Here is a 10,532-nt window from a genome sequence, read left to right on the forward strand (position 1 = left end):
AGAAAACATTAATTGAGGTGCGTATAAACTGGCCCGAACAAATCCTACCCCTTTAACCCAAAAGAACAAAAGAAAACTACCCCACCCTCCACTAACGGATGTCCTTGAAAACTATATGAAATCATATCCCTATCATGTGATTCCAAATATCGTTAATGACAGTGGGTGAAAAATCTGTGACTAATCATCATCACAGAGAACATATGCATGATGGACGTACACAAGTAATTAAGCTATGTAAAAAATCATGTTTTTCTTATATTCTTTATTTAAGTTGGTATGATTTCTAATTTTCTTTATGAATTTCAAAAGGATGTGGAATTTGTAATGAATCTTACTTCATGATCAGTTATTATCATGCTAATTCCAAATATTCCACAACATCAATAATTTTAATCCTCATTTCTAGAATATTTAAGAATCAAATCGTTTGTAGTCCAATTCTACTATGTACTCATACGATCGGAATGGTAAAGGAAAACGATTTTTTTGGAATAGAACCTTACTCGTTTACTTCCACTATTCTTGGACCAACCAAATAAATATTTCCACTGTATCGAAGGTTAAGTCAATAAAGAAAAGACAAGTAGTTTTTGAAGCAAAAAAATAATTATTTTGCACATAGGTTTAAAAAAATTTCAACCAATGTGAAGATGTAATAGATCTTTAATTTGGTGCAAATAAATTTAATAACTTATGCACAAATGAATGCTATTTTTTAGTTCAAACCCTATAATCATTGACACCCCCAAGGTTTCTTGTAAGTATAGATTCCCCCTCCAAGTTTGCAAAATGATTTGAAACCCCTTAAGGTTTTGGTGATGAATTTCAATTACACTCAACCATTCGAAATGCTTACTCTGGATTGTGTTGGACCCATCCCAAAATCCCACACAAATAATCGAAATTCTTTAATTTGTTTAAATAATTTATTTAAAACATGTTTTTAAGGGCCCTGCAAATTTAAAGACTAAAAATTTAACGAGTCGATCAGGCTTTTACCGATATCTGACTGAGTCGATTTTTTCGGAAGAGCTAATGTTTCAGAACGAAGTTGCGAATGAATAAAAGAAGTAGAAAGAGGAAAATAAGATCTTATTAGAGACTAAAAGTTTAACGAGTCGATCAGCCCTTTACCGATACCCGACTGCGTCATTTTTTTAACGAAAACCCCCTTAAAATTATGTTTCAAACAAATTAAAGAATTTCGATTAGAGATTCCGGGATGGATCCTATACAATCCAGAGTAACCATTTCGAACGATTGAGCGTAGTTGAAATGCATCACCAAAATCTCAGGGGGTTAAAAATTCTTTTCCAAACCTTGAGAGGGAATCTGTAGCTTTATAGGAAAAATTTGATGGATCTCCTCCTCCAGGAAAGATAGTGGCGTTTTGGAAATATAACAGACGAACATGGGCAATAATGCTGGCCCGTCATATTCGTTAGCCTCATTTATTCGTTGCTTTATATTTCTGGCCTCCAACCTGTAAGCTTTATTTTGCTTTTATGTTTCACTTTGAGGCTCTGAGTTTCTACTCTTTTTGACCGTTGTGCTCATTTAATCAATCAACAACGGAAATCTCTCTCTCTCTCTCTCTCTCTCTCTCCAGAATAAACCAAGCTGCTCCGTTCCTAACCCCGTTCCAATCATACCCAGGTAATTCCTCTCCTCCTTCACGTTCCACAACCCCATTGTCCTCTCTCTCAATTTCTGCTCCCAGTTCGATCGTGTAAGTAAAATCGTCGAACATCAAAACTAAATGGTCTCTTGCTCTGAACTGCTTGTTTTCCTTCACTTCCGCAAGATTTTTCAACGCCAGATTTCATGACCGGAAACATAATTTTACGCCGAAATAAGATCTCAGTTTCTCGTGTTTCTATTGGGTTTCCACTGATTTCCCTTATTGAAGAATATATTCTCTCGTATGGGTTTTACTTACTTTATTCAGTAGTTAATGTTCTTCTCTGTTTTTGTTTTATACTATTTTTTTTCCCCCGACATTCTGCCATGACATTTGTTTCCGGTTTAAATGCGTCTCTTAATTTGATGGGCTGTGAATTGGTATCTTTTTCCCTTCTGCTTGGTACTTTTTTCATCCGCCTAAGAGTGAAAATTTATGGGGTCTAAATCTTATGGCTCTAATACAATGTTAGGAAAGCAAAGCGAATTGACAAAAAACTTGCTATGTCTAAAACATAACTTTATCGTGCCTTTATATGGGCTACAAGATTTGTTGACAGAAAAAACTTAAATCAACTAGGAAACATGCATAATAAAACAACCAAGACTAATTAGGAAACATGAATGATTGCGGAGACTGAATAGGAAGCATAATAAAATCTAGATTGCACGGTAACATAATATTTCTTAATAGTATGCTAACATTCGGCTGCATAATTTTTCTGTTCCGTGCTTCTTAATCATCTTTGTTTTGTGTTCTTTTGCTTTGTTTTTGTCATTTTCTTCTTCTTCTTCTTCAACACTCAGTTTGAACGGCAACGTTATTTTTCGTTCTGCTGGTAATTTTGCTCATAATCTTTGAACAAGATTTCTCTATCTTCTTCTTCTAGAATTGTGATTCACTTTTTGGTTACCCTTGCTTGATAAGGGTTCCAATAATGGAGTATTTTGGCTTTGGAAATATATTTTTTAACAACTCAGGTGTCTGAACCAGCTTACGCGGGATCAATCTCACAACCCACTTGCGGGGGTTCCAATAAAAGCTAGAGTAAAGATCTGGATGGACCGGCCCTAAGGGATTGATAGCACCTGAGAGGTTTCAAACTTGAGACCGAAACCTTCCAGAGACCTTACGAGTGAGCAAACCCTTGAGATTTCTTGCTTCGGAAATACCAAGGAGAAAGAATGTTTTCTTCTTAAACTTATCTAAGGCTTGGCAACTAAGAAAAGTACCCATCTTTTGAAAATTGTTATTCCTTGTTTGCCTACATATCCATCACAAATTTCTGTAAATCTAGCTGTTCTGAGTTTGATCCATCAGCCGGATATTCGTGATTTTCTTTCCTTTTCTTGTCCTCTGCGTGTTTGTGTTTTTTTTCCTCTTGAATTGGAATGTAGCGTTCTTAAGATTGTTTCTGTTTAACAGGTTGGGCATTAATTTCCTTATGAAACTGGTGAGGAACACAAAACACTTCTCTCGTAATTCCCGTTTTGACTTGAGCCTGAAACATTCATAGAGTCGCAACCGAGAAAAGAAAAGAGGGATAAAGGCAGAGATGGGCTGTTCTACATCAAAGTTGGATAACGAAGAGGCGGTTCAGCTTTGTAAGGATCGGAGGAGGTTCATCAAACAAGCTGTTGAACACAGGATGAATTTTGCATCTGGACACGTTGCCTATGTCCAGTCCTTAAAAAAAGTTTCCGCTGCTCTTCGTGATTACGTAGAAGGAGATGAGCCTCGCGAGTTCTTATTAGATTCATACAACTTATCTCCTTTCACACCCATCAAAAATTCCAGTGCGGGTTTTATCTCAGTGACTCCAAAGTCTTCGTCAGTAACACCTCTCCGATCTGAAACCAAACACAAATCCACTTTGAAAATAAACTATCTAAGGTCTGGTGGGAATCAATCAGTTACCGTGGAGGAGGCACCCCAATCACCAGAAACTATTCGAATTGAAACCTACTCACCTCCTCCTATGCACCAGTATGGAATTGATGGTTTGTTTGCAATGCAATCCTCGCCCATGATGAGTTCTTCATTCTTCTCTTATTCCCCCAGCAACAGACCGAATTTTCCTCCCCCTTCACCTCAAACTTCCCAATGGGACTACAGACCAAATATTCCTCCCCCTTCGCCTCAAAATTCCCAATGGGACTTGTTCTGGAACCCTTTCTCATCGCTGGACTATTATGGGTATCCCACCAGGAGTAGTCTTGATCAGACTGTGCTGGATGATGACATCACTGGTTTAAGGCAGGTTCGAGAAGAGGAAGGAATTCCTGAATTAGAAGAAGAAACTGAACACGAAGGATCAGATAAAAACTTAAATATGCCAAAAGGGAGAGCTAACATTGGTGTAAACAATGCTAGAGAAGAAGTTTTAGTTGAGGATGACGATAGTGATAGCGATGATAGTGACAATGGAGTAGAAAGTGGAACTGAAGAGGAGCATGAGGTGGAAGGATTAAGATCCCGTGGACGACAGAATATTGAAGTAGCAAAAGCACAAAATGTAGGGCAGGTTAGTAATCAGGAAACTGCAATTGGCGATCGAGAAGGTAATAAGGAACCACCAGGGTTTACTGTTTATGTAAACCGCAGGCCAACAAGCATGGCAGAAGTTATCAAGGATCTTGAAACTCAGTTCACGATAATTTGCAGTGCAGCAAATGAGGTCTCAGCTATGTTGGAGGCTAGTAGAGCTCAGTACTCGTCAACCTCAAACGAACTAACAGGTGGAGATTTTGAGCTCAATTTCCTGTCTTTATTCTGCACGTTCTACGTTCTGATTTCGTTTTTTCTTCCTTTTCTTCCAAGTGAAGTTCTACAAAACAATGCCACATTGTTAAGGAAATCCATTTCCTATCTAGCTAGGAAAGCTATGAGAAAGGAAAGTAGACTACATGTTTCATGCTTTTAGCTTTAATGAGAATTACTTGCAAGAACTAGGATATTTTCTCAACTTTTTTGAAAATGGCTTTGACGAGTTCATGCAAACAAACATACAGGTCTGAGTCCTGGGAATTTCAATAAATTTCTGCCCACTCTATGGAATCGTCCCTTTGCTGTTCTTTTTCAGATCTGTGAACACCAATGTTCCTGAAACTATTACACTAAGAAATGATGTTCAGTTATTACATAAAGATGTTCGTAAGTAATTCATTGTTGAGGCTGCTTCTGTATAACCCTGATCCGTTCCTTCGTCAATTCTCTGGATTAGTTTTAGCCCCATTATTAGCTGAAGATAGACTGACAAACATGTATTATGGCTCCAACTTGTGGCATTGACATGTTCAGCAAGAAGAGCTTGTGCAGAAACAAATCATTTAATTTTCTGGGGGAGGAAAAATGGAATTAGTAGTCAAGATTTTGGCAGGGTAGTTGCGTTATCAATTTAATAAAAGCTTTAATATATTCCTTGTTATCATGCCACTATTACTGGATAAACAAGTCGTTGACAACCAGCATACTCTCTGAAATGTTTAATCATTGACATTTGTATAGAAAATTCAGTTGTTTTTTGAACTGCAAATACTGTATGGGATCTCTATAGTTCTTATCCAGGATATATGTCAGGAATCAAGAATAGTCTCTGAGTTGGAGCCTAAAGTCATCCACTCATCCCTAGTGTTTATCCGATCACCTATATTGATATTTTTGCTTTCCCTTTGTGATATTTTGAATGTACTCTGTCTTGCTTTTGCAGCCGTGAAAATCTTGAATCCTGCATCTTTGTTACGCTCAGCTTCATCTCGCTCATTGTCATCAAGATTCTTAAGCAACCTTTCAATCACCAAAGATGAGGGGTATGAAAGTAGCAGTGATTTCTCCGAGGAGTCCTGTATGTTTTCAGGTAGCCACCAATCGACATTGGACAGATTATATGCTTGGGAGAAGAAACTCTACGAGGAAGTCAGGGTACACCTCTAAAACTTCTATGCATGATACGTTTTGTAAATGTGACTTCGTGACTTTCTACAATAATTGTACGATTGCAAAGCCACACTATCAACCTAGATGGAACCTAATTTATTTCAGGGTAAAGAGAAAAAGAAAAGTGAGCTGAAAATAATTATTTTTCAACCAGCTTCTTTGTGTCATTTTGTTTCTCAATCCTAAAAAGATTCAATCCAATTTAATTTTTGCAAATCATAATATCTTGAATTTTGCACTTTTTTTTTTAGCTTTCTCAGCGAAGAAACTTGTGAACTTGTAAGAATCTTGTAGCAATCATGACCAGCTATTCATGGTAATGACCTGTAAACAGACGTAAATACACTGTAATCTTTTCAAAGTTCTGACCTAGACACCTGCAATGTTGAAAGTATTTCATTTACAACACTTTCTTGTTTTTGGTGCAAATTTGAAACAATGAGGTAGCTGCTTCTCTTGCAATTTTTTTTAATTGCGATAATACTATAGCAGGGAACTATGGCCCAGATACACATACAATTGTTTAAACCAAGTCATATTGTTTAACATAATATACATAAAACTTTTGTTGCCAAAACAAAATAACAGAATAATCATGAACTGATTGTCATGCTTGTTTGCTTCAAATAGGCTGGAGAACGCGTTCGCATTGCATATGAGAAGAAATGTTCGCAATTGAGGAACCTAGATGTTAAAGGAGTGGACCCTTCTTCAGTGGATAAAACAAGAGCATCCATCAGAGATTTGCATACCCAGATAAAGGTTTCAATACACTCCGTTGAAGCGGTTTCAAAAAGGATTGAAACTTTACGAGATGAAGAACTCCATCCTCAGCTTTTAGAATTGTTGCAAGGGTACGTCACTTATCAGTCATCATCGTTTGTCACTACTAGATTAAAGCATCTTTAGTGAAACTGAGAGCCCCATACCCTTGTGAAACTCTTCAAGTTGGGATTGTTTACATGATATGATATCGAAATAGCAATGTATGATTTGAGTTTTCATAATTACATGCATACCATGTGATTTGTGACTACTCTAGGACGACATTTCACAAGTTAAACACTATTTAGCCTCCTATTTCCATACAATGTCACCCAATTATGCATTATTGACCTATGATACTGCATCATTAGTTCCAAGTGACGAAATTCCATGTATCATTGTCTGTGTTGAGTTGTAATACTTTTTTATTCATGCACAAGTTATGCAGTTAGCATATCCTTCTTGTTTACAATTATTTGGACCGATTTATGCAGGACTACAAGCCAATGTCAGCTTACTTTCCATAAACTGCATTGTAGCTGCTAACTTTAGGTGTCTGTTGTCTGTTGGGCACCTCATTTATTCGGGGTTACCTTGGGTAGTTGGGTGGTTTCAAATGGCCTTAGGGTTTCTTGTGACCATATGGCATTATTGTTGTGCATACTGATTAGTATCCTCATGATCAACAGGTTAGCAAAGATGTGGAAAGTGATGGCAGAGTGTCATCAATGTCAAAAGCGTACGCTAGATGAAGCCAAGCTCTTATTAGCTGGCACACCTTCAAAAGTGTCGAGGATGAAGAACAATCACACCATTATCCCGCCTTCTCGCGATCCACACCGTCTAGCCCGTTCAGCTGCAAACCTCGAGACCCAGCTGCAAAATTGGCAGGCCTCTTTCGAGTCATGGATCACTTCTCAACGCTCCTACGTGCATGCATTGGCAGGTTGGCTCCTCCGTTGCATTCGATCTGACTCCGACTCATCGAAATTACCGTTCTCTCCTCGTCTCTCCGTTGAGGCCCCACCGATAGTCGGGATTTGCATCCAGTGGTCCAGGCTCTTTGATGCCATCAGTGAGGTTCCAGTGCTCGATGGACTTGATTTTTTCGCTTCTGGAGTCGGGTCCCTATACGCGCAACAGTTGAGGGACGAAGATTCCCGGCGAAAAGCGTTTGGATCGAAGCGGTTCGGAGGTGGGTTTCAGGCGGACAGCGGCAGCGGCGGCGGGGGGATGGAGCTGGTGGAGGTTGGGAAGTTGGAAGAGGAGGAGGAGGAGGTGATGAGTGCAGAGAAAATGGCTGAAGTTGCCATCAGGGTGCTGTGTGCTGGAATGTCAGTGGTGGTGAGTTCACTCAAAGAGTTTGCTGTTGGTTCCTCTGAAGGGTACGCTGAGCTAGTCAAGCAATGGGATAATGCCAAGTGGCCGACGCGCGGTTCGGCAGTGGCAGAAACGTAATTTCGTGGCGCTTGTGGGGGGTACTTTGGTCACGGTTGTATATGCAGTTTTCAGATCTCTTACTATTATATATAGAGTGGTTAGTTTGCTTGCTTAAATCTACTATTTTGCTGGGGTTGTTTGCCAAGAAAATCCAGTAACTTATTAGGATTAGTTGGAGTTAGGATGAGAGGGAGGGGAGAGGAGGGGGGTAACATCTTATCTATGAACTTCCTTGTTTTCCTTCATCTTCTTTGTAATCTAGCATAAATTCATTTTTTTTTTTTGGAGATCAGGAGTTGCAAGTGAAAAAACCTTTCTCCTTACAGATTTCTCATAGTTTGTGACTGTGTTTTATATACAGGGAGGGTTATTTTGCTGCAAATTTTTGTTTTCAATATTAAGGGCTCCCCAGTCTCAATTTGTTTATCCAATTTTAGGCTTCTAAGTGTTCCAAAATGTTTATCTATTTGGCTTTTAAATGATCCAGCTTTCCCTTTTTACGCCTTCTTTCTTGAAATAAAATACCTTTTTTCAAAAGAGTTTGAAGTTATAAATATGGGAAGTTGTTTCTTTTTAGATGTAATCGTTACTATAACGTTCCGCTCTCGCCCTATACTGTATTGTCCGTTTTGAACACCAAATCTCGTCAGACTTCCTTTGTACCCTTTCTTTCAGTGGTATCTTCTTTTACTTATTTTTCCCAAACTAACAAGAAGACACATTTATTTAGCGCACCGAATGACATATATATGAGATTAAATAGCGTTCTTCCTTTCCCGCTCCCTCTTTTTCTACATATGCGGTTACGAGATGCACTATCAAATGTGAGATAAAAAGCCTTGTCACGTGTGATGCACGTGCATATTAGGGACGTGTTACAATTAAATGAATTCGTTTCTCAAGATTGGATAAACAAATCATGACGAAGGGACTTAGTACCAGTAACGAACTCTTGCTCCCAGTTTAAAATTTATTCGAGGTTAAAAAGTAGAGAGAACATGCAGTTTCAGCACTTGGGGGAAAGTGATATACTTCAGTGTCAAAAGAATTTGATAAATAAGAAGTTTTACCAGTTTCTCCATCCGTCCCGATTTGTTTATTCCCTTTTTGATTTTTTGAGAGCGTTTGATCTCTCAAAGAATTGACTATAATTTTCAATTCGTAATGTTTTTAATATGCAATATGAATCTTGTTTGATAGATTTCAATTAGTTTTATTATACAAAATCTTCAAAATCATAAAAAAATATTATAAAATATAAGATATAAGTATATTTTTGAAAGACATGTATTTCGACAATTGGACAAATAAATTGGGATGGAGGGAGTAATACTTTGTGAAAGACGAGAAGTCCAGAGCCGAAAGCACTCGCTGGTCCAGAAAACGTGAATTTGCAAGGAACTCGATCATGTTCGTAATGCTTTAACGAATACGAAAAAAGAAGGGGAGTGATTTTGCCACTCCCCTTTGTGTCTTTATTACTAGATGATTTATTTTGTGAGAGAAGAGAAGTGGCATTAACAAAAAGGGGAGTGACAAAATCAATTCCAAAAAAAAAAAAACTGTCATATTACGTACATATTGTGGGATTTGAGGATGGATGGGATGAATCGAACGCGAATAGACCTCACGAAAAGATCGATCCACGGCCGGCTCCAGCTTATACTCCACATTTTAAAAAGCTAAAATCAATCTAAAAAAATAGAAGTTACAAACGTAGCTTTTATACTCCACATTTTTTAAAGCTATAAATCAATCTTAAAAAATAGAAGTTACAAACGTAGTTACGTAGACTTCCAAACTTTTTCATTACAAAACAAGTGAAATACGTACATCCACGTCTCTCGGGCCTTTTCTTGCTGGGATTGGCTTCTTGGATTTTTTCGTGTTGCTTTGGATGGCATCTTGCTTGCCATCCGTTTTTTCGGTCTTGAATGGTGTATGCCGGCGTGTCCTTACTCCGTTTAATCTTTGTATATCTCTATAAAGATTGATAAAATCGTTTTTGCTGAGGAAAAAAAAAAGAGTCACAACCCTAGGTAGTGGCCCCCATTAATTATATATGATTTTCTTCCATCCTTTAACTGTTGTACTTGAACACCACGCTAGTATAAGTGGTTTGTTCTACTCTCTCTCCGGTGGTGACCAACGTTCGAGTCCCACGGGGAGCAGCCTCTGTTGACTAACACACTAACACTCCGCTAATCCCCCACTGATGTATATTGTTTGGAAAAAAAAAAAAAAAACTGTTGTACTTGTAGACTTTTACTTTTGGGCTAATTAGGGATATTTTGTTTGATGATTCAACTACGTTTGAAATTGAAAAGTATTATTTTAGAAAACGAATGGAAAATCCTAAGAGCATCTTCCAACTCAATAGATACCGTACGCGAGCATCTTTTTAGCGAGTAATTTTGTTCACCCTCACTTTGTTAATCCTCGGCGAGGGTATGCTTATTCTGTGTCCCAATTTGCTGATCGAAACCATTCAATTTTTTTCAGATTCATTTGTTAGGATGTTATGATAATTAAAATTCAACTCAATCAAATATAGGTAAGTGCTTCATCTAGGTGTTTGTTTATTTTCATTCAAATTCTTTACTGAATAAATTGAATTGTTAGATCGAGCACTTGCCAATATCTGATTAAGCTAAAATTTGTTTAGTCTCCTAACAAATGGATCCAAATAAAATGATTGATTCCGATT

General features: G+C 37.9%; 1 protein-coding gene across 3 annotated transcripts; it reads left to right on the top strand.

Moving 5' to 3' along the window:
* Positions 1 to 1,494: 1,494 nt before the first annotated feature.
* LOC131324646 (protein ROLLING AND ERECT LEAF 2-like) lies at positions 1,495 to 8,207 on the top strand. Of its 3 annotated transcripts, none has more exons than XM_058356701.1 (5): positions 1,495 to 1,659; positions 3,110 to 4,422; positions 5,394 to 5,605; positions 6,251 to 6,474; positions 7,075 to 8,207. In XM_058356701.1, exons 2-5 carry the CDS (start codon positions 3,240 to 3,242, stop codon positions 7,841 to 7,843), a joined length of 2,388 nt encoding a protein of 795 aa, XP_058212684.1. In that variant the 5' UTR covers positions 1,495 to 1,659; positions 3,110 to 3,239; the 3' UTR covers positions 7,844 to 8,207. The 3 variants fall into 3 exon arrangements, with proteins under 3 accessions (XP_058212684.1, XP_058212673.1, XP_058212694.1); XM_058356690.1 differs by having other exon boundaries at positions 1,641 to 1,732; XM_058356711.1 differs by lacking the exon at positions 1,495 to 1,659 and adding an exon at positions 1,765 to 1,786.
* Positions 8,208 to 10,532: the final 2,325 nt, after the last annotated feature.

This window comes from Rhododendron vialii, chromosome 1a (genome assembly GCF_030253575.1).
Source record: "Rhododendron vialii isolate Sample 1 chromosome 1a, ASM3025357v1".
Taxonomy (NCBI): Eukaryota; Viridiplantae; Streptophyta; class Magnoliopsida; order Ericales; family Ericaceae; genus Rhododendron; species Rhododendron vialii.